General features: G+C 37.3%; 1 protein-coding gene across 1 annotated transcript; it reads left to right on the forward strand.

Annotated features, from left to right (window-relative positions):
- Positions 1-13,797: 13,797 nt before the first annotated feature.
- LOC146721944 (uncharacterized) lies at positions 13,798-14,878 on the forward strand. Its single transcript, XM_085485811.1, has 2 exons — positions 13,798-13,949; positions 14,053-14,878. Exons 1-2 carry the CDS (start codon positions 13,798-13,800, stop codon positions 14,876-14,878), a joined length of 978 nt encoding a protein of 325 aa, XP_085341937.1.
- The last annotated feature ends 10,324 nt before the right edge of the window (positions 14,879-25,202 follow it).

Below are 25,202 nucleotides of genomic sequence, written 5' to 3' on the forward strand. Positions count from 1 at the left end.
GGTGTGCATGTCGGATGACTTATTTGTTATATGCCGCTTAGTATCAAAAGTATTATCTTACTTTTCGGCGCCACTACATTGGTCGCCGCTTGCTGCATGACGCCGCCTCTCGATCAAATAATGCTTTCTACCTGCTTATTCGTTTAGATATTTTAATAAATAACTTAATAATTATTGCAAATATCGCAAAATGATACAGGACTTTTCTATTTAGTTCAACACGCTCTATCTGCCCATTCGCGGTGGTTCGCGAATTATGGGACCCCCTGTATATATATAAATAAGGTGTAAAAATTTTTATTAATAGTTAAATAATTAAATTAACATTCCGTTACAGAATCGAAACGTTTCGACTGCACTACAGTCTTTATCAATACATAAAAGTTAAATATTAAAATACAAAGTTAAATGTTAAAAATACAATGTTTGTATTTTTAACATTTAACTTTGTATTTTAATATTTAACTTTTATGTATTGATAAAGACTGTAGTGCAGTCGAAACGTTTCGATTCTGTAACGGAATGTTAATTTAATTATTTAACTATTAATAAAAATTTTTACACCTTATTTATTTGCTCGTTCAGTTGGCCTACTATATATGATTTGTTTAATTTTGTTAATTTATACGAGCCTTTCATTAATTAATTATATATATATATATATATATATATATATGAATGTATGTATGTATGTGTATATATACGCAGGATGTCCTGCAACGTGATATCCACAGTGAAACTTTGTATTCTTGAGATAATTCGAAAAATAAAGATGATTCTAAAATTTGCAAGATTTTCTCTATCTATAAAATTTTTGCGATATTCTAATGACACCTCCTTCATTCTTATTCAATATTTATGGGGTTCAATTGTTATAAATTTTTTTTACATAATATATATATACATATTTTCTAAAAGTAACAATTTCTGAAAAATAAAGCAGTCTCTTGCTTATTTTAAATAGTTGTTAGTAGTAGAAATATTATAGTAATAATAAATAGTAGTTACAATAGTACAATAGTAATAATAATAGTTATAAAGTTGCAGTAGTAACAAAAAAGATATTTCATGCCAAAGATGATCCATTCGTTTGCTAGTTGCTTTAAAAATATCTTCTCCCAGAACGATTTGCATGTGCGTTCTGGTTATTAAAAAAAGATATTTTATATCAGAGACGATTTATTCGTCTGTTAGTTGCTTCTAAAATATCTTCTCCCAGAACGATTTGCATGTGCGTTCTGGTTATTAAAAAAAGATATTTTATATCAGAGACGATTTATTCGTCTGTTAGTTGTTTCTAAAATATCTTCTCCCAGAACGATTTGCATGTGCGTTCTAGTTATTAAAAAAAGATATTTTATATCCTCATATAATTGAAGCAAGTTGTAACGACAAAAGCTTACAAATTATTGGAGAAAATTGCAGTAATCACTGGCGATGTATTTCTTTTGACGGCACCAAGCTTCGAGTGTACGACAATCTATCTGGCTGTACATACGAAACATTGAAGGCTAAAGAAAAAAATTACATTCATCGCCGTTATCCACAAATAAATAAAAATAATATAATATTTGAAAACGTTCAAACACAACCTGATGGTATATGTTGTGGAATCTTTGCTGCCGCATTTGCTACAACTATAGCTTTAGGAGAAAATCCTTGTAATGAGACATATTCTGCTGATGTTAAACGTATGAGACAACATTTCTTAAAAATAATAGCAGAAAATAAACTGTCACCTTTTCCTAACTAATACAATTTTATCATTATACTAGAAATGTGTAATTCTAATAAATATTGTTGCAAAAAAGTGTCTAATACAAATGTCTCATTTGCAAAAATCGGAGAGACGAAAAAAATACATATATTATGGTTGCGTTCTCACGGGAATGGGCGATGGAGGGGCCCATTTCATTCTATATATGCATAAAAATGTTTTGTATATTATATAATATTCTGTTATATTATATAAAAATATACAGCTAGTTATTTGAATATATTTGCTATTTTCTCAATTATTGATAAGAGAAGAAAAGCGAATTGTGCGTACTGCATACATTGTAATTTATAGAAAATTACAGGCAATATCAATATACGTACCATACACGTATGCTTATACCATACACGTATGTGTATACATGTATGTGTATATGTATTTGTATATGTATATGTATGCATTTATGCATGCATTTATATATGTAAGAAATATATACATATATATATACATGTATATAGATGCATATATCCATGCATAAACATATATATAATATGTACATGGTGATTAAAAAATCTGGCAATGGCCAATTATCTCCGAAAATAGTGGTCTTATGAAAAAAATACTAAAGGTGTTGACTTTTACCTAGGTGTCAAATTTTGAGATCATTTATAGGTCAACTTTTTAAAATCCTTTATTTTTTATTAGATATTCTTGTAGCTTATCTCGACAGCTTTCCAAAGCATTATAATAAAACATTTTTTTATGAAGTACTTTTTGAATTATAAAGATTTGAAGCAATTGTTTGACATAAAATTATATCTTTGTAAAATATTCAGTTTTACGTTATCATACTTTTTATTTTTATGCACATAATAATGAGACCAATTTGGTGTAAAGAAAATGCACCCAGCAAACACAAAATATAACTGCTATGTTACATGTATATAATACTATATAACGTGCATGTTACATGTAACATATACGGTAATTTCTCACTCATAGATGTAACATTTGTAATATGACATGTTATTTATATATTGTAATTACATCCCAGATAGCATCGATATTGTAGGAAAGATAATCTTTCGCTAAGTCACTATCCTATCTATAATTACAATAAATAATAGAATCCATAAGTGGGAAATTACAACTAACGTGTATGTTACATGTTACATGCACGTTATTTACGTGTTATATAGCAATTATAATGTTTGCTGGGCAGTTGCTTCTTGAAAACTACATACGTCTTTTGCAACTGTGTTTTCTTTGCACCTATTGATTGGTCTTATTATTCCGTGCATAAAAAGTATAAATGTATAATGAAAATTGAATGTTTTACAAGATATTGTCAATTTTATAAAAGAATTGTTTACTTCAAATCTTTATAACTCAATAAGTACATCAAAAAATATTTTATTAGTGTTTTGGAAAATTCTCGAGATAAGCTACAAGAATATCTAATAAAAATAGAGGGTTTTGTTTAATAAAAGTTGATCTTGAAATGACCTCTAAATTTGACCCCTACGTCAAAGTCAAAGTCACCATAAAATATCTTATTTTTCCTAGAAACAATTTTTATATATAACAATATAAAATTATATAGAAATATATAAAATTATACATATAATTGCAAAATTAAATATGAAATATGTCTATATATAATTAGATAAAAAAGCTTTTTATATACATATACTTATATAAATATATATATATATATATATATATATATTGTATATATAATAAATAAGTATTCACATATATAAATATATATAATGTTTCATATATAACTTGACATGAGATTATACATGAATTCATAATTTATATATAAATAAATTTAATTATATATAAAATAAACATATTTCACATATAATTATGTATAATTATATAATTATTTAGATATAATTATATATAAAAAATTTTTCCCGGGTTGAACCCTGCAATTTTTATATTTTATTTATAAGACCACTATTTCTTGGACATAATTGATCGTTGCCGGACTTTTGAACCACCTTGTATATATATATATATATATATATATATATGGTAGATTGTATATTTCCTTTGAAAAATACATGAAAATATGCATATATCCAGGGCTGACGAGAAGGGGGTGGTGACGGGGTGATTTCCCCCGGGCCCGGATTTTTTTAAAGGGCCCGAAATTTTCGACAATCCGAATTTTCTAAATGCTCATTGTTTTCAAAACATAGTTTCTTGTTTTTTTGTAAAAATTTTATCTAAATTAATATAGATTAAGAATAAATAAATTTATGTAACTAGATATATAAAAAAATAATTTTTCGAAAATGTTTTATAAAATCAAAGTACTACGTTATACAAGATCTAAAAATTATTTATATAATTTAAACAAACCAAAGAATGAATTGCAAGAATTAATAGAAGTAGATATAAGTTATAGGCACAGCAGCGGAATGAAATACCTGCAAAAGTTGGCTTTTTAAAGAATATTTTGCTATCTGGGCAGTTCTGTAGTTTCCGTATTTATAAGCAAGCGTCGAAAAATCGTGTTTAGATGAATTAGATGCGCTTTTATTTCTACGCGTCGCGTCGTGTTTTATCGCCACGTCGAAGATTTAGATGCGCTTTTGTTTATACGCGTCGCGTCGTGTTTTATTGCCACTGCGTTCGTCTCTTCATAGCATCTGTCCTGTCTGTGCTCTGTGCTTGTTCTCTCGAATCTTGACATGCAGGTAAGTAAATTTGCCTTTATTCATATTTTTGTTTTGGATCTTTTAATTCTCGTTCTTTTTTTGCAATGCTACTATTGTTAAAATTATTATTGTTGATTTTTAGGTGAATAAAATGTAGAAATGTCCTATTTCTATCATCACAAATCTGGTTCGCTAAAGCGAAAAGAACGCATAGATCGCGAACAGAGAAATTTAATTGCAGAAAGAGGACAGGCAACTCTTCCTGATTTTAATTTTCGCCTTAAGGAAAATTTAGATGTCAGCGCAAATCAAAGTCATGATTCAACTAAAAGGCGAGATAGTCAGTCGTTTCCGCGTACTTCTTCGTCCACGACAACTGAACCAGATTGTAACCAAGCTGAAACAATTGTTACTTTTGTTTTGTCTGATCTAGTGCAACTAGTGCAAGAAAATCTGTCTGTAGAAACTGATGTAAATTTTGTTGTAACGATTCAAAAGTCCACATCCACAGAACGCGAATCAGAAGAGCAACCAACATTTCAAATGCACTTGACTAGACATCTTCACGACTATGACATTGGTACTATAGAAACTGATTTTTTACTTCCACAACTAGTTGATGAAGTGATTCGCAGAGGCCATGAAAAAATGCCTTCTGCTTTTCCTCGTGATCGGTTAAACGAACGGTTTCCCGTATCGCTGCTGTTCAAAAACTTGCCTAATGGTGAAAAGATGGAACGCGATTGGTTGGTTTGGAGCCGCAGTAAGAGTGCTTTATTTTGTCTTCCGTGTCGGTTATTTAGTACAAACACAGTGAATCGTTCTTATCTTTGTTCTCCGGGCGGATATTCAAAAAATCTGGCGTGGAAAAAGTTATACGAAAGACTGCAGCCACATGAGAATAATAAAGATCACATTCAGTGTTATGTGAAGTGGCGTGGACTGGAAATGAGTATCCGAAATGAATCTTCAATTGACAAGCTGTTGTGTAAACAAATCAAGGGTGAAGTTAAAAAATGGCAAGAAATTTTAACACGTATTTTAGATACAATTTTGTTTCTGGGAGAAAGAGGTTTAGCACTGAAAGGGAAAAGCCACCTTATTGGAAAGCGAAACAACGGAATTTTTTTGGGAATTTTAGAATTGATTAGCCACTACGATCCGGTATTACACGAGCATTTGGAAAAAGTGAAGACGTCTCAACAACAGCACCAGCGTCTGCAATGCCATTATCTTTCGCCAGACATACAAAACAAATTTATAGATCTCTGTGCTCGTCATATAGTATCGGCCATATTAAAAGAACGAGAAAAGGCAAAATATTATTCCTTAATTGTCGACGCCACACCCGATTCCGCTCACGTTGAACAAACTACTTTTATTTTACGCTATGTTCATTTAAATCCAGAAGAAAAAAAGTATACAATTGAAGAACGTTTTTTAGAGTTTGTTGATTGTAATAAGAAAACTGGTGCGGCTATTGCTGATTTGATACGTGACACTTTAAAAAAACATAACATTCCTTTGACTGAATGCCGCGGACAAGGTTACGATAATGGTAGTAATATGAAAGGTAAATATAAAGGAGCACAAAGCTACATTCTTCAAGATAATTCACTTGCTGTTTATTCACCCTGTTCCGGCCACAGTTTGAATCTATGTGGAGTAGATTCTGCCGAGTGTTGTTCCAAAGCCATCACGTTTTTCGGCGTCGTTCAAAAATGCTACATCATTTTCAGCAGCAGTCCGCAGCGTTGGGAAATTTTAAAAAATAAAATTGGATCTTCACTTCACAGCTTATCTGAGACGCGATGGTCCGCCAGAATTGACGCTGTAAAACCTTTTGCAAATCATCTTCCTGGACTTCAAAGTGCGTTAGAAGACTTGAAGACACTCAATTTGACCGCGGAAACTCGTAGAGATGTTAGTGGAATTCAAAAATACATTTGTAAATTTGAATGTATCTTGATGGCATCTATCTGGTCAAAAATTCTAAATGCCATCAATGAAAGAAGCATCGTTCTACAGGCTAGAAATGCTACAATTGACGTCGAAGTTAAAAATCTTGAAAGTTTACTTTCGGATATGCAGCAAATACGAAATCAATGGGATGCCATTTTACGCGAATGTGAACTAGTCGCAAGTGGGTTAAAAGGTACTTCGTCAATATTGTCTGCGAATAAAAGAAAAAATAAACGAGCTAAGACATTTTCCGAAAGTGAGGATGAAGATTCCACCAGTACCACTACTGACGAAGAAACCGATTTTAAAAGAAATACTTTCTTTGTAATTGTAGATTCAGTTATTGCAGGAATTTCTAATCGATTTACAGCTATGAATGATTTGAATAACACTTTTTCTTTTTTGTGGAAATTTACAACATTAGATGAAGAGGACATTCGGGTCGACGCCACTAATTTTGTTAAGAAATACGCTGTTGATGTGTCTAAAGAATTAATAGATGAAATAATCCATTTAAAACACATCTACAAAGCAAACTTTGAAGCCGATCTCTCTCCATTTGATTTGTTAAAAGCTATTACTTCTAATAAACTAGATACACTGTTTTCAAATATTTGTGTAGCTTTACAAATATTTTGTACTCTGCCAGTATCTGTTGCTAGTGGTGAGCGTTCTTTTAGCATACTGTCCAGGATTAAAAACTTTTATCGCTCCTGTTCTACACAAACGCGTGTAACAGGATTAGGCACTCTTTGCCTAGAATTAGAATTGGCGAGGCAGTTAGATTTTAAAATATTAATTAACGCTTTTGCCTTAGCCAAAGCACGGAAAGCGCATTTATACTAAACATTTAACATTTAACCTAAGCTTTATTTCATAATATGTTATATTATTTTCTTGCAAAAAAATGTGTTCTTGCAAATATCTGGCAAATCTATAAAATAAAAAAAAACGAAAGAAATTTGCAAGCATTTAGTTAAAGATGTTTATAACGTATTCGATTTACTGATTCGACCCGTTGATCTTTCTTTCCCTGCATTCTTTTTTTATTTCGATAATACCTACACAAAATGGGGGCCCGTAATTTTTTCTCCCGGGCCCGGTTTTTCTCTCCACGGCCCTGCATATATCATCAAAATATATAAAAGAGCAATATTAAAATTGTGTTCAACTATGTCATAAAGAGACACATTTATATATGTATGTTTTATTGTCATTGACACGCTTAGATGCGTGTGCAAGATGATTTGACAGTAAAAATATATTATGTTGTCTGATTTCAATATGTTGAACACACTAAAATGGCTTTTTGACATATATATATTACTGTCGATAATAGCGGAATTAAAATTGTCGGTAATTGTCGACAATTTTAGTTCCTCTCAAATGAGGGCGTTAACCCGTCGGAGTTCGGCCAACGCTCCGGCATCCCCTTAATCTACAATGTTCTTTTTGTTTCCTGTGTCTTAGAAATTAATCTAATCCTGTTCGATTATTCTTTTTAAAATCAACTGCAATTGGTTAATTTCTTAAGAAACAAAAAGCAAAATATATGGAATTTTGTGGCCATTAATGTGGACCATTCATTATTAAATCGTACTTGCTGTGTTCTATTCTTTAAATACAATCTTAACCATTCTAAAACTGTTCCTCTAATTTCATATTGATATAATTTTTCTAATAATCTTTCTCTATCTATTGTTTCAAATGCTCGCTTGAGATCCATGAAAATTACCCCCACCATTTTTGCCTCGCTAATTAACAATTTTGATTCGTCAATGACTATTTGAATCGCTGTTTCACAGGAATACTGTTTTCTAAAACCTGACTGATGCTCTGTTATAATATAATTTTTTCCAAATACGTCTCAATTTGCTTTTTAACTACTAATTCTAACACTTTCTCAAATACTGGTAACATATTAATAGGCCAAAATTCACTTGCTTTTCTGGCTTTTTCTATTTTTGGAATCGGTATTATCGTAGACGTTTTCCAACCTTTTAGACAGCAACTTTGCTTCACAGAGTTATTTATTATATTAATAAATTCCTCCTTTATATTACATAAAATACTGCTTTAAATATATCACTAATTATTCCCTCTTCCGTATTTTTCTTTTTGGGTAGTTCCATAACAATTTTATCTAACTGCTCTATTCTAACCATTTAAAATTTTCCATTATTCCCTCGCTTTCAATAACAAAAATAATTCTTTTACCTGGACTTTCTAACTTATCTCTATCTATAGATTTTACTATGTCATCAATACTTTGTATATAATATAAGTAGGAATACTAGGCGGATTCTAACGCTAGTCCTCTGAGGGGGGTGCGGGGCGAGGGGGTATCTTGAGGGCGCGGGGGAAGAATGACGTCACGCGGGGCGGGGGTTTTTGTAGGCGAGAGGGGTATGCCATTGGGGGGGGGGGGTAGGTCCCCAAGCATGTTTGACAGATGTTTATTTTTATGAGGGGTGAGGGAAAAGGTCCCAAACATGTTCGCAGGTGTTTATCTGTGTGATTTATGACTGTCCGAATTTAAAACCGAGCTCTCCAAAATCCATAAAACTCATTTTTATGGGCATTTTATTGTTCTGACATACGGAAGGGAATTGAAATTTTAGCGCCAACGCTGTGACAAACTGTCAAAATGTTATTTATAAGCGGTACGAGTGTAACAGCGCTGACGTTTGGCAGCTTTGTATCCTCGCGGAAAATCCCCCATAAACGAGAGTAAAAACAACTTCCTTATTTTTTTTTAATTGCGACACATTGGCGTCAACGTTCGACTGCTCGACTTTCTAATCGAGAGCATTCTAAAATCCATAAAAAGACCTTTGTTTCACATTTTATGGGCACTTAGTGGAAGAAAATTGAGATATTAGGGCTAACGTTGCGACGAACTGGCGTAACGTTATTTATAGATGGTGCAAATGTCAAAGCACTGACGTTCGGTAGCTTTGTATCCTCGCAGAAAATCTCCCATAAACGGGAAAGAAACATCTTCCTTTTTTTTTAATTGCAACACATCGGCGCCAACGTTCGGCTGCCTTACTCCTCCATACACAAAACGGTAACGCGACATGGGAAACTATTTTTTGAGATACGCCAAATGCTAAAAAAGAATACAGAATTAGGTGAAATACATATAAGGAAGATGAGAGCGCGTCAAGCCATAGTACGATTTGAGAATGCATAGATGCAGTAATGAAAAAGTTTAGTGACTACTTTCTTGCGTCAGTGCCATAATAGTGATTAAAAAAAGAAAAAACATGGAAAACGCAGTGCATATTGAGCGGAATTTACTGGAGCAGTTCCGCCAAGTCGCCACCTTGGGCGAATTTTTTGAATGATTGCAACAGTGCGACAAATTTATTGCACAGCTTGAAGAATGCAGCCGTGTCAAGCGTCCGCGACTCTCGATTGGACATAGACAATCTATGGTGGCTAAAATAGTGCGACTCGAGGGTGTAAAGGTACGCTTGCAGAGACGATATATGTGTATTGGTGGTGAATACAGTGGCGGTGACAATATCGATGGCAGCAATAACGCGCAAAGACTCATTTGGCGCGAAATCGATATGGTGTTCGAGAGTCGTATACTGATCGGTGCGGTAATTAATGCGAACTATATTGAATCGCGATAATTTTTGGAAAATGCTAAAGACATTGTAATTGAAAACGTGCAAAATGTGTTGCAGAGACACATCAGTGTAAAGATGAACACTGTATTCAACGACGAGTTTGTATCTGGTGATAGGCGTGCTAATAAAAGTGTCAATACGAGAAACTTTGAACTCTTTCGCACGTCTGATTTACGCGAGTGGTACGAGCACCGCGTTATCGAGCCCATGCTATCATCGCTAGAAGAGTTCCAGGAACGCGATAGCGGTTGGGCATTGTCGCGAATAATCGATTTAACTGTGAATATAAATAAGTACAATCTAATGCGCGCGGGATGTCATATTATCAAATTACCGCGAGAAATTGTGACAAAGAGAGCGGTGGTTAATGTGCAATCAGCGGACAATGCGTGTTCCGCATAGTCAGTGGTGGCCGCTCTTTACCCTGTTGAAAAAGACACGGATCGAGAATCCTCCTATCCGCATTACACAACAGTGCTGAATCTCCAGAACATTGAGTTTCCAGTGACTGTGAATTAAATTAAAAAGTTTGAACTTGCAAACGACATCTCCGTAAATGTGTACAGCATCGAGAACGACATTGTCTCACTACGTCTTTCAAAGAAAAAAAGATAGACACGTCAATTTGCTGTACGTGCAAGACAAAAACGGCGTTTGACATTTCGTTTGGATAAAGAATTTATCTCGACTTGTCAGTGCGCAACTGAGTAAAAAGAAATGTAGAAGATATATCTGTGATCGGTACGAAGAGCCTCCCACTGTTATTTGATACTAGGCGCGCCGACGAAGCCGTGGGAGGATCGCTTTGCGCCGCGCGCTCGTACCTGGCGCCGATTGGCTGATCTTTTATAATTAATATTTTTTTAACTATTGCGAAAATCGCAAAATGATACAGGACTTTTTTATTCAGTTTAACCTACTCTACCTGTACCTTGCGGGTGGTTCGCCCATTCTGGGACACCCTGTATTTATTAAACTGAAATTTAAAGAAATAATTTTAATTAAAATTATAATTTTTTATTTTACAGATGCTTACACTATTTTAATTCAGAAGACAAGTTGCAGACGCATACTGTAAACTGTGGAAAATTGAATGACTGCGCTATCCGGTTACCGAGCAATAAGGACAAGTGGCTCAGCTTCGATAACTACAACAAAAAGGAGCGGCTTCCGTTTGTGGTGTACGCCGACTTAAAATATGTTTTGAGAAAGATGGAAGAAGAAAAAACTTATCAACACTATCAAGTATTTAGCCTAGCTTATTATGTACATTGCTCGTACGACAATTTATTATCTACTTATAATTTCCGCCGTAGTGTCAATTGCGTGGCGTGGTTTGCCGAAGAACTAAAAAATTTAGCAATACGTGTAAAAAATATTTTAAGTACAAACGTCCCCATGGTAAATTTAACATCTGACGAGTGGGCAAAATTTCGCAGCGAAACGCATTGTCATATATGCTGTTCAGGATTCTCGCGATTGCGGCTCTCAGCGCGATCGCTAAACTGATCGATGGCGACATTCTCCGGCGCCGCGCGCGAGTTACGCAATCGCGAGGAATTCGGCTGTCGTCCACGCTGCGCGACCTGTGACCCGGTGGGCGCATGACGCGCGATAATTGGCTCGCGACTTGAATTCGCCCTCTGATAAGTGCGTATCGCGAATACGCCGACCGCGTGCTTTCAGAAAAGAAGCCGGCCGGCAGATATCTCTTAGCTAGCACCGTGCGAAGATGTACTATCGGTCTCAACATTAATTCTGATTTCGGCTTGGCCATGTTTTACCATTTGCATCGTTCGCGTTGCTACTCAACGATTATAAGCCTCTTATTCTTATCATCTGTTCATTGTTCACTGTTAGAAAGGTGTGCCGAAACTTTGAGATATCTCGATTACGCCAATCCGAAGTAACAATCGCTGTCAAGGAAGTAGCAGTGACTACTGTCTTCAATAGCGAAGCTTTTATTTGAAGATCTTGTAAATTACCTGTTATCTATCAATTCGTGCAATAAAAGTTGTGAAAAGTGATAGAGAGATACAAGCTTATTTCACCAACGATACAATCGCTCACCGATCATATATCCATACAGTCATCTCAACTAAGAACACTCTCGGATCGTTCGAGAATTGTTCATAACTACTCAACAACATTCCTCAACAAATTTTGGTCCTTTGAGCCGAATGATATTGTTTAACAACGAAAAAAAAATTCTACTTATTCAACACGCTTGAAAACCTTCGAGATCTTACAACATCTCTCTCTCTCTCTCATTCTCTCTCGTATCACAACGTATCGCGACGAGTCTGGCTGAAGATTTCCGCCGATCATTTGTCGAAGATTTCCGAGTTCGATAGCAGTTAGTTATCGAGTCAAAAGATTTCCGGTCGCGTGAAAAACCAGACTTACGAGAAGAATTCCAATCGGCCATTTTGAGCAAAATTTCGGAGCTCATTTTGCACGTCATCATTCAACATGGAGAAGCTTCTCGAAAGACAGCGAGTTGGCATTTACTCGATCACTCGCGCTTTGGTGAATTTCAAGAAAACCAGCAAGGTTAAAATGACTGCGGCAAGCACCAAGCAACAAATCGCTTTACTTAAAGCCTTGTTCACACAATGCGAACTCAATCATGCAAAGGTTCTTTATTCGTATAATCAAGAAACTCGTGCGAAGGAAAAATACTTCATCGAAGACCAATTTCTGGATTGTGAGGAAGCCTTAAATTTCATGATGGATACCCAGGCGCTGTTGGAGGCTGGCGCACAACCCGCTCCCAACGTCGTCCATGGCAGCAATTTATCATTGCAAGGGACCAGAATCACACCGTCTCTTTCCAAGATAGACTTTCCGAAATTCAGCGGTGAGTCCCTCGAATGAGAATTGTTTTGTGATCATTTTAAGTCTGTCGTAATTGACAACCCGGATTTAGCGAAAGTTACGCGTTTACATTATTTGTTGTCGTGTCTTAAAAGTGAAGCTCGCGATAGCGTAAATAATTTAAAGAAAACCGATGCAAATTTTGATGTCGCGAAAAATCTTACTGAGCGTTACAATAATACAAGACGACTAGTTTATAAGCACATCCACGCGTTACATTCATTGCCGACTGGTCACTCTGAATCCGCGTCCGAATTAACTTTTCTGTGAAATAAAGCGTCCATGGCGATCCAAGCATTAAAGAACCTCGGTCGACCATTAGATCAAGCCGACGACTTTCTTGTTTATTTGATTTCTCAACGCTTACATAAAGCGACGAGAAGAGCATGGGAATTACAATTGGGTGACACCATAAAGTGCCCAACGTACGAGACTCTCGAGAAATTTCTCGCAACTCAAATACGCGCGTTCGAGAGTATTATGCCAAGCGCCGGTTCTTACAAAAAATTAAATAAATCGGTCGTTCAAAGTCATACAGCAAACACACTCAAATGCCCGGTTTGCAAGCAAAATCACTTACTGTCCGCGTGTACCGAGTTTAAAACCAGGTTAGTTCAACAGCGACGCGAATTGGTAAATAAATTACATCGCTGCTTTAATTGTCTCAGTCATAAGCACGTGCGAAAAGATTGTCAAAGCAAGTACTCCTGTAGAATCTGTCAGAAGTCACATCATTCTCTACTTTATGAAGATGTCGGTTTGTCAACTGTTGAAACTAATAGTTCAACAGGGTCAGAATCAAAACCTGCGGAAATAGCTCAAATTTCCTCTTATCTACTTTCACAATCACACGTGTTAAAAACAGGTGTTTTGCTTGCAATCGCGTGGAGTCACTTCACCAGACGGACGCTTTAGTATTTTTCGCGCCATGCTCGACCAAGGTTCTGCAATCACGCTCATCACAGAACGTTTAGCTCAACGTTTGCGTCTAAAGAAGCAGCGTATTTCAGTAGCGATATCTGGCGTCGGCGGAGCATCAATAGCCGCCACTACGCTGTACAACGAATGTTTCGTCGCGTAGTGGGCGGGGACCCTTGTATTCCACTTCCGCTCTCGTATTAAAGTCGCTCTCGACTTACATTCTGCCGCGAATAAACAATATCCAATCGTTGGATTACCTTAGCGGATTAGAGCTTGCAAATCAGTCTCAGTCGAGTCATGATAAGATCGACATATTAATAGGTGCCGATCTTTACGGATTTCTCTTGTGCAATGATGTGCGACGTCGTGCGTTTAATGAACCAATCGCACAACATACCATCTTTGGATGGATTCTGTCCGGTGACACTTCCGCAGAACCTCAATCGTTTGCTTCCTCAATTACAATGCAGCACTGTTGTACGAATGCCGAATTGATCACTCAATTGCGGTGCTTTTGGAAGATCAAAGAAGTTCCAGTACGCAATCACCTAACAGAGAAGGAAAGGCGTTGCGAGGAGCATTTCAAAACGATTCATCGGCGAGACTCCTCCGATCGATACATCGTGCGACTCCCATTCAAGACAATCCCTTCATTAGATATCGGAGACTCAAAATTTTCCGCTTTATGTCTATACCGAAAAACAGAACAACGACTAACAGCTAATCAACATCAAACCGATGAATATAATTTCTTTTCACGCGAATATCTCGATCTTGGGCATATGACACGCGTCACGCAAGATGAGTCGCAGTTGTTGCAAATCGTGTATATACCTCATCGCGCGGTATTTCGAGACGCGAGCTTAACTAGTAGTTGCTTACAAGTAGTGTTTAATGCCTCTCACAAGACATCCAATGGTTGCTCATTAAATGACAATCTGATGGTCGGTCCTAAATTGCAAAAAGATATCGTGGCAATATTATTGCGTTGGCGTCAATATCGATACTGTTACACCGCGGACATCGCAAAAATGTATAGACAAATTCAAGTCGATAGACGCGACGTTGACTATCAGAGGATTCTGTGAAGGTTTCCAACCAAAAATATCGTTCACGAATATTGTCTTAAAACGGTAACATACGGAACCGCGTGTGCACCATACTTAGCATTACGCGTTCTTGATCAACTATCGTTAGACGATAGTAAAGATTTTTCACTCGCTGCATCTGTTCTGAACAAAAACGTCTACGTCGACGATTGCCTGTTCGGAGCTGATAATCCACTTCTCGCCTGGCAGACCAGAGATCAGTTAATAAACCTGCTCAATAACGGTGGTTTTCATCTGCACAAATAAGCGAGTAATTGTCAGTCAATTTTGTCGGATATTAATTCTAATGATCACAAATTAGCCAGTGACAAACTCTTTTCAGGAGACGAAAATCTGAAAATTCTCGGCATTGCATGGAATCCGGAGAGCGATTCGTTCTACTTTCAAATCTTATTAGCAAGTCAGTCCGTTCCAACCAAGCGTACAATTCTCTCGCTAATAGCACGCATGTATGATCCATTAGGTTGGATAACTTTGATCATAATAATTGCAAAATTTTTCATTCAAAAACTATGATTACATGGTTGCTCGTGGGATGAAGAGTTGCCTGATGACTTATTAGTCTCATGGAACAAATATTATCGCAAACTTCCGTTGTTGCAAACCATCCAAATACCTCGTTGGGTAGGACGAGGCGCTGAAACTCTTCAGCGAGATTCATGGTTTTTCAGACGCGTCGATGTCCGCCTAAAGAGCGGTCGTATATCTCTGAATCAGCAATCTCGATGGAACTGTTCGTGTTTTATTGTTGCTCGGTAAATTAAAGGTCGCTTCTCTTAAATCAATGAGCATCCCGCGATTGGAATTGTCAGCCGCCCTACTCTTGGTCAAATGTATTAATGCCGTGCAAGATCAATCTCGCTAGCCACAACCTCATGTCATTGCTGGACGGACTCAACCGTCGCCCTTACGTGGATAAAACACCATCCATCACGGTGGAAATCATTTGTTGCGAACCGTGTTTGCAAGATACAAACACGGTTATCTCAAGCTATCTGGCATCACGTCCCCACTGCAATGAACTCAGCCGACTTAGCTTCACGCGGTCAGTCAGCTGCTAAATTTGAGAATTGTTCGCTTTGGTGGAACAAACCAGAATGGCTGTTATTGTCGCCTGATCAATGGCCAACATCACCGAAGACCACCGAGTTAGAAATAGCTGTCGAGAAAAGGTCCCCGGTATCACATCATATCACTCCTGCTATAACTTGGGACCTTGCTGAACGGTACTCGTCGAGGAAACGATTAATACAAGTCACCGCGTACGTGATCTGTTTCTGTGATCTTCTTAAATTAGCTCGGCAAGACAAAGATTTCACATCATTCAACAGAGATGTAACCTTGTCAGCTCCGGAGATAGAACGTTCCTCGATCTACTGGATACGTTTCATTCAAACGCAAATGTTTGCTGACGAACAACTGCAATCAAAAAATAAATCTCCGACCTTAAAACAGTAGGTATACAACACGGGTTCTAACCCAGGGCAATGAGGGGGGGTAAGGGGCGGGGGGAAGGGGGAATCGAGGGCAAGGGAGGTGACATCACGCAGGGGAGGGGGTCTTATCAGCAGATAAGCTTATTTTATCAGCTCAGGTTACCTGATAAGAGGATCATGTTACCTGATATGTTTATAAACAAAAGATAAACATATATCTATTACAGTAATATCTATTACAAAATAAGATAAACGGCATCTTTGTGAGATATCTATTACAGCGATATCTATTACAAGATAAGATAAGCGGCATCTTTATGAGATATCTATTACAGCGATATCTATTACAAGATAAGATAAGCGGCATCTTTGTGCGATATCTAAATTTTCTCTGAAAATCCAAGATAAGATAAACATTCCAGCAATATCTATTACAAGATAGGTGGCGTCTTTGTAAGATAAGATAAGGTAAAAATTCTGCGAATTATTAAGAACAAAAGGGCTGCCGCATGCTTGAGCGCCGACAATCAAGCGGGTTGATACGTGATCTATACGTATATTTCTAAAAAATATCAGCGGGGGCGAACGCGTTGCGACATGTCTTCGCAGGTTGTGACGGACGGGGTATCTATGTATTTCTATCAGCGGGTAGATATCGCAAATATTTCTTGCAAATTAACAATTGTTGAGGGTTGATCGGGATATATAATGAGGACCGATGCAGCTGCCGGGCCATAGTACTACTGGCGAGCGCACGCTCTCTTCATTCAAGATGTTTGTAATGCTATCAAGTGCTTCCAACATTCTCAGTTTAAGTGCCGAACAGTTGCAATATATTCCGAAGATTGTTTTAATCCAAAAGTGCGGCTATTTCGTAGAACATTTGTGGGACAAGCTTCCAGAGCACATCAAGGCGGATCCGGAGGTTCAGACATATCGTCGCTGCCTTGAACATTACAATCGACCGTGAATGTGAACGCATATTGACGGTCTAGCACCGATGATCAAGGATTGCAGCGAATGTCAGCGAAAATAGGCTGAGGTTACAAGTGTAATAAGTGTGAAAAGTGACAGACAATGAAAATGGAGAACGCAGTAAAATCATTCAGGTATTATAAGAATATCGAGATACGGTATAAGTATCTCCAGGAATGTGATCATGGCGAAAAAAAAGATAACCCGTTTCGTTTTAAACGTGAAGCAAAGAACATTCCGGTGACTTCGGTTGTACAATTCTTAAGAAATCGCGAACTTGGTGTGCAAAAACCGCATACAAGAGATGTTGCCAATTTCCTGGAAATTCACAAAGACATTTTAAGAGTGACTGGTGGTTTATCTAAATGCACCAGATCGTCTAAACGACACAAGCGAGTCGCATGTTTTCAGCGTCGCTACAAAAATTGTGTCGATTATTTCACTGTGGAAAACCTTTATTTTGGTAGCATGGATATGCCTTTACCATCGACGTCATGTAAATCGCAATCATCTGAATATGATACAGATTCGGACCAAGAAATGGAGGAGTCAGATATGAGGAAATCACCGTCATCGCCAGCATCGTCAGATCGTCAGCATCGTCAGCATCGTCAGATTACTTGTCGCAACCTATTTATTTGCTTGATTAAATAGGTGTACAACATATGCGAAGAGTAGATATGTATATGTCTTCGCGGAAGGTGTAAGAGACATGTCTTCGCGGAAGGTGTAAACATGATAATAGTCAACTACTGAGCAGCCGCTATTTTTGTTTTGGCGAAGATCATCTTTCGGAGATAATTGCAATTACGCGTTGAAGAACAAAGGGATGATCGGGATATATAATGAGAACCGATGCCGCTGCCGGGCCATAGTACGGTGACATTCATTCGCAATCATAGTAGTGAGCATAGTGAGTGAATTGTACAAAATGGAGAATGTTTAGCGAGACTTGGTGGTGATCTCTGATGACAAGATAGAGGTCATCACCATCTCTGATGACGAGATGGAGGTCATCACAATCTCTGATAACGAGATGAAGGTCGTCACGATCTCCGACGACAGCGACAGCGACGACGTTGACATGTACGATTCGCAATATGACAGGGAGGTCAATATCATATTCGATGATATTGAAGAGATGGAAATTGATGTACCCATCGTTGAAAAAGACGATGGTGGTGATGAAGACGACGGTGGTGATGAATTAGAAGAATTCCAACCACTGCAGGATGATGGGTACGACAGTGGAAATGGTGTTCGCGAAGCATACCACTCACGTACGTTAGACGTGCGGGCCATCGCAACCCTCGACGTAGACACGTGAGTATGCATTATAATGGCATATGTCTCGTCATGGGGGTCGGTAAGAATCTGCATTCACTGTTTTATGAGAAACAGGAAAAGATTCGCGACAATCACACTCATCCAGAGGCACGTGACGATGCGGTACAGAAATGTACCGCATCTTTACTGCATTGATTGCTAGGAAAGAGTATTCACACTCTTCCTGGCCAACTTGTGCCCAATATGTCAAGGCTGTAAGTATATACATATATATATATATATATATATATATATATATATATGTCAAAATATATATATATAAAATAGTACAATAATTTATTATATTTCTATGTGCAGGTGCCGAGGCACAGTCTGACAGCGATGGTTGATGCGACCCCCTCTCTCGCAGTCGCCGCATAGATACGGCCCGCTGGCTCTCTCTCCTTCATGTCTCTCTCGCCGGCTCTCTCGCCGCACCGCTGAATCCCGAGCCGCCGTATCTCTCTCGCCTCCGACCTTTTTTTTATATTTATTTTTATATATCTTTATATATATCGTTTTATAATAGTTTTACATAATTTTTATTTTTATATTTTTATTTTATAAATTTTAATACATTTTATATAATTTTATTTTATATAATTAATATATCTTTTATACTTTTATATATTTTTTATACATCGTTTATACATTTTTTTTCATTTTATATATATCGTTTTATATAGTTTTACATCATTTTTATTTCATATATCTTTTTATATTTGTATCTTTTATTATATATTTTTATTTTATAAATTTTAATACATTTTATATAATTTTGTTTTATATAATTAATATATCTTTTATACTTTTATATATTTTTTTATATATTGTTTATACATTTTTATTTTATACATTTTTTAATTTTTATTTCATATATCTTTTTTTATATTTGTATCTTTTTATTATATATTTTTATTTTATAAATTTTAATACATTTTATATTATTTTATTTTATTTTATAAATGTTATTTTACACACACACACACATACAAATTTTTTGTAAATATATACATAAAATTTATAATAAACTATATTTTACCTAAAAAATTGTACAATTAAACCTTGTCGTTTTTCCATCCCTTGCGATACCCCACTAGCAAAATAAAAACAAAAAAAAATAAAATTTTTAATATATTTCTTTTGAAAAAAAATAAATTTTTATAGTCTCTTTCTCGCATCATCATCTCTTCTCTCGTCGCGTGAGCTTCTCTCTCCTTCGCGCCTCTCTCTCTCACGCTGCGTCTTATTTCGCCATTTCTCTCTCGCGCTGCGGCCCGTCGTCTTTCTCACTGCGGGCCTTCTCTCTCCCACTGCAGCAGGCGTGAGCCGCCGAATCTATATCGAACGCCAGATGTAAACAGTTGACACTCGGTTTGTTTTTGAAATAGATAGTGCCTAGTGATATAGTCCTTTGTGAAGATTTTTTTAAGTAGGGTATAGCCTGTGGAGAGCGGGTCTGTCTCTGCAATGGGCATCATAAAGTTTCGAACGGTCGTCGAAGAAGAAGTGTCGTGCAAGTGTCAAAAATTTTATAATTTAAAAGGATATTACAACAAAAATGGTAATGCTTTTTTAAAGTAAAAAAATTTCTATGTGCAGGGGGAAAAATATATTAATATTTACTTTTTTTTTAGTTTTTCCTGTTTATTATTTGTTGCTGTCGAGTGATCGAGGACTTGATAAATATCGATCAAGTTGAATGGGTGGATGCTCCGGTAGAGGAGCCAAGAGGACCAGAGCCAACAGGATCAGAGAGGGTGCGGCTGGAGAGAGTGCTGCAGCGCGAGTTCGCATACCTCGATTACCTCTGGGGTGATACGGAGCGCCTCCGTGAGTTGGAGGAACATTGGCCAGAGATCTGGACGAACGCATTCAACTTGATCGAATTATTCGAAAAAGTTGAAATACCGAATGAAGAACATCTTACGAAGAGTGATTGGATAAAAATAATGAGGACGAAGGAGCGGCGTTCCTTAGAAGAGTTGTGGTGTGACGACGAAGAGTCCCGCATGCGGGAACTTATATATGCGTCACCATATAATATCTTCCGCCTTCGAGAGCTGTTCGGGTTGGACCCATATCCATCTGAACCTGAGGTGGAAGATTGGAACGGTAAGAATAAAATTTATAATACTGTATTATATTTATAAATTAATAATTATTATGTTTACAGAAGGACCGGAAATCATGGAGAACGAGTTCGGCCTGGTAGAACTATTCGATCTACCAGACCCGTACGACGTTAGACCTCAACCAACGCTGTCACCGCCACTAGGCATGGATCCACCACCGCCGCCGCCATTATTTATTTTTATTTTTATATATTTTTTTTTAACTTTATATATTTAAATTTTTATACTTATATATTTTTATACTTATATATTTTTAATTAATGAAAGGCTCGTATAAATTAACCAAATTAAACAAATCAAATATAGTAGGCCAACTAAACAAGCAAATAAATAAGATGTAAAAATTTATTAATAGTTAAATAATTAAATTAACATTCCGTTACAAAAACAATATAAATCGTAAACGTTTCGACTGCACTACAGTCTTTATCAATACATAAAAGTTAAATATTAAAATACAAAGTTAAATGTTAAAAATACAAAGTTAGTTAAATATTAAAATATAAAATTAAAACGATTCTTCGCTGTTGACCAATAGATGTGCAAGGCAATTGGTCTAAGATGCCAAGTTATGCGACATTAAAACATGCTGCGGATATAATACGCGAATTAAATCAATGTCAGAGAAAATTAAAAAATCTTTCAACTTATCGTTTTAACAAGTCCTTTTTCCCGATATTACAAGTGTGTGTTGCGAAGTCTGAATATCAAATGTCAAAGTAGAGAGCGTGATGTATTTATTTATTACCAATGTTTTTTCTAAACTATGATTCAGCAATTTTTTTAAGTATGTCAAAATAACTACTGTCTAACAATTCGGTGTCTTTATTTAAATTAATTCCATTTTTCTGTTCTTTAATGTGGATCATTTCAGATATTAGCCTTTTATGGTAATTTTTTTCATGATCCATAATTTTAATATTGTCCCAGTCAAATGTATGTTGTTCGTTTAGAATGTGTTCCGTGACAACCGAATGTTTAGCAGAGTCTAATTTAATATTATTTTTATGTTCTTTAAGTCTCGTTCCTAACTGTCTTTTTGTCTGTCCGACATATGTGGCGTCACAATCGTTGCAATTCAATTTATATACAACATTAGAATTCGTGGGGCAATTATTTCTGTCCTTTTGAACTCTTATGAAGTCATTCAATTTTTTAATGCTTCCGGTTCCGGTGAGAGTGTGAGTGACAGGTGTGTGAAAGCGTGGCAGGTATTTGTGAGGAAAGAGTGAGAAAAGGGGTGAGGAGAATAGGAGATAGGAGGTGAGAGGGCGTAGGAAAAAGAGGAGGATAGATTGAAAGGATAGGAGAAGGAAAAGGGGTAAGGAGTTAGTAAATAGAAAGCAGGAAAAGGTGAGACACGTGGACACGTAGACACGTGGAAGAAAGAGAGTAGGTGTAGAGAGCAGGTGCAGATAGAAAGATAGGGAATTCAATAGGGAATTCACTAGGGAATTCACTAGCGAGTTGGAGCGAATTAGAACATAGAGTAAGGGAATCAAAGAAAGAAAGCGATAAGAGAAAAATGAATAAGGAGGAAAAGAATGTTAGTGAAGAGAATAGTAGAGATAGGAGGATAGAGACTACTAGAGATAGGATGGTTGAGGAAGGGGGAAAGAGGGGAGATGAGGAGGAAGTAAAAAAGAAGGCAGGGAGGCCGAGAAGAGTAGATGAGTTAGCGAAAGAGAGGAGGAGCAGTATGGGGTGTATAGAGGATTTCTTGAAAAGGAAAAGGGAAGAAGGGGGAGAGGAGGATAAGGATGAAGAGGAAAGAAGTCTGAGAAGGAGCAAAAAAACAGAAAGGCTGAACAGAGAAGTAGGGGGGATAGAAAAGGAGGAGTTAAAGAGGATGATGGAGGAGATAGGAGAGAAGATTACAGAGAAGTTAGGTGAGGAAATAAGAAAATTGAAGATTGAAATATGGAAAAAGGAGGGGGAATGGAGAGAAGAAAGAAAAGAAATGGGAAAAAAAGATAGAAAGACTGGAGGAAAGGGTGATAGAGTTGGAGGCAAGAATAGAGAAGAGAAGTAAAAAAGGAAGAAGAAAGAGAAAGAGAGGGGGGAGAAGGAGGGAGTAAGGGGTTAGGTGAGTCAATAATGGGGAAAATGAGAGACATAGGAAAGAAGTTAGAGTGGAAAGAGAGAGAAGAAAGAAGGAATAACATCGTGATAAGAAGAATGGAAGAAGGGAAGGAAGATGTAAAAGAAAGAGTGGAGAAAATAATGAAAGAAATAGGAGCGAAAACGGAAATAGAATGGATAAGAAGGTTAAAAGGAAAGGAGGGAAAGGAAGGAGAAATGGTGGTTGTAAGACTAGGCAGCAGAGAACAAAAGAGACAGGTAATGGAAAAAAAGAGTCTGTTAAGAGGAAAGAGGGTGAGGATAGAGGACGACCTAACATGGGAGGAAAGAAAGATGAAATGGAGAATAATGGAAATTGCGGAGGAAGAAAAGAGAAAAGGGAACAAGGTGTGGACAAACTACGGTAGGATAAAAATCAATGATGTTTGGTGGAAATGGGAAGAGGAAGAAAGAGTGCTCAAGAACTGGAAAGGAGAAATTAGAGAAGGAATGGAGAAAATGGAGGTGGAAGAGGGGGGCATGAAGACAAGAATGGAGGAAAAAAAGGGATAGAAGAGGGGAGAAGAGAAGAAGGAAGGAAAGGAGAAGGGAAGAAGAGTAGTAAGAAGAGAAAGGAGGAGGGAGAAAGGGAGACGGAGATAGAAAGAAGAAAGGAGCAAGAGAGAAAGGAAAAAGGAGAAGTAAGAGAGGAATGGAAGATAGGTTTTTGGAATGTGGCAGGGTTGAAAAACAAGGAAGAAAAATTCTGGAAGGAAATAGAGGATTGGGAGGTAGTGGTGATGATGGAAACATGGATAGAGGAAAAGGGGTGGGAGGCGATTAAAAAGAGGCTACCGAAAGGATATAGATGGGAGAAGCAAGCAGCAAAAAAGAGAAAGAAGAAAGGAAGACCGATGGGGGGAATGATCATGGGGGTAAAGGAGGAGAGGGGAAGGATAAAAGTATCAGGAATGGGAGAAAAGGCGGAGGAAATAATGATGGCGGAGTTAGAGGTAGGAAGAGAGAAGTGGAGGGTAATAGGTATATACATTAACGGGGACATGGAAAGGAAAATGGAGGAAATAAAGGAATGGATGGAAGAGAAAGAAGAAGACAAATGGACGATTTTAGGAGGAGATTTCAACGCAAGGACAGGTAGAAGGGGGGGAGTGATAGGAGGAGAGGAGGAAGAGGAAAGAAGATCGAAGGACAAGAAGGTAAATGAGGATGGGAGGAAGTTGATAAAAGAGCTAGAAAAAGTGGGATGGGGAGTACACATATACAGGAGGAAGAGGGGAATCGGTGATAGACTATGTGGTGGGAGAGGATAGAGTAAAGGAAAAGATAAAGAGAATGGAGGTGGGAGATAACATAGAGTCGGACCATCACCCTTTGATTGTAACGTTAGAAAGAAGAGGAGGTGCTGAAAAGGGGAAAAGGAAGGAAGGAAAAGGAATAAGAAAAAAGGGGAGATGGACGAAGAGGGGAGGAGAAAGAATAAGAGAGGAAATAGAATGGGGAGAGGGGTGGAAAGAGGGAATAGAAGAGGAGCTAGAGGAAAAAATAGGAAGGATAGAAGAGGAATTGAGAGAAGGAGAAAAAGAGAGTGGAGAAGGAAAAAAGAAAGGGTGGTGGGATGAGGAATGTGAGGAGAAGAGGAAAGAAGTGAGGAGAAAGCTAAGGGAATGGAGGAAGAAAGGAGGAGGAGGAGAAGGATACAGAAAAGAAAGGGCAGAATATAAGCTAATGTGTAAAGGAAAAAGGGAGGAGGAGAGGATAAGATGGTACAAGGAAGCGATAGAGGCAAGAACGGAAGGAGAGGTATGGAAAATTATAAACAGGGAAAGGAAGAAGAGAGAAGGAGTGAATGAGGAGATAAAAGCGGAAGAGTGGAAGGAATATTTCATGGACTTATTGGGAGGGGTAGAGGTTAAAGTTGTAAGAGGAGGAAAAGAGAAAAGGGAGAGGGATGAGGAGCAGGAGATAAGCAGGGGGGAAGTAAAGAGGATATTGGGAAAATTGAAGAAAGGAAAAGCAGCGGGGGAGGATGGGATACCGAGTGAGGTATGGAAATATGGAGGAGAGAGGGTAGAAGAGTGGGTATGGGAAATGTGCAACAGAGTCTGGAGAGGGGAAGGATGGCCGGAGAGGTGGAAAGAGGGGATAATAGTACCACTGTTAAAAAAGGGAACGGGGAATAGGGTGGAAAACTACAGAGGGGTGACTTTGATGCCAACGTTATATAAGGTGTATGTGGGGATTCTAACAGAAAGGTTAAAGGAGGAAATAGAGAGGGGGAATATGTTGCCGGAGAGTCAAACAGGCTTTAGGAAGGGAATGGGAGTGATTGACAGTATATATGTGCTAAAC

This window comes from Nylanderia fulva, unplaced genomic scaffold (genome assembly GCF_048542155.1).
Source record: "Nylanderia fulva isolate GAGA-0341 unplaced genomic scaffold, ASM4854215v1 Scaffold395, whole genome shotgun sequence".
In the NCBI taxonomy this organism is placed as follows: domain Eukaryota; kingdom Metazoa; phylum Arthropoda; class Insecta; order Hymenoptera; family Formicidae; genus Nylanderia; species Nylanderia fulva.

Coding starts and splice junctions, on each gene's coding strand:
- LOC146721944 (XM_085485811.1), top strand. CDS start 13,798: ATGCTCGACCAAGGTTCTGCAATCACGCTCATCACAGAACGTTTAGCT. Junction 13,950..14,052: donor AACGAATGTTTCGTCGCGTA/GTGGGCGGGGAC, acceptor GGATTACCTTAG/CGGATTAGAGCTTGCAAATC.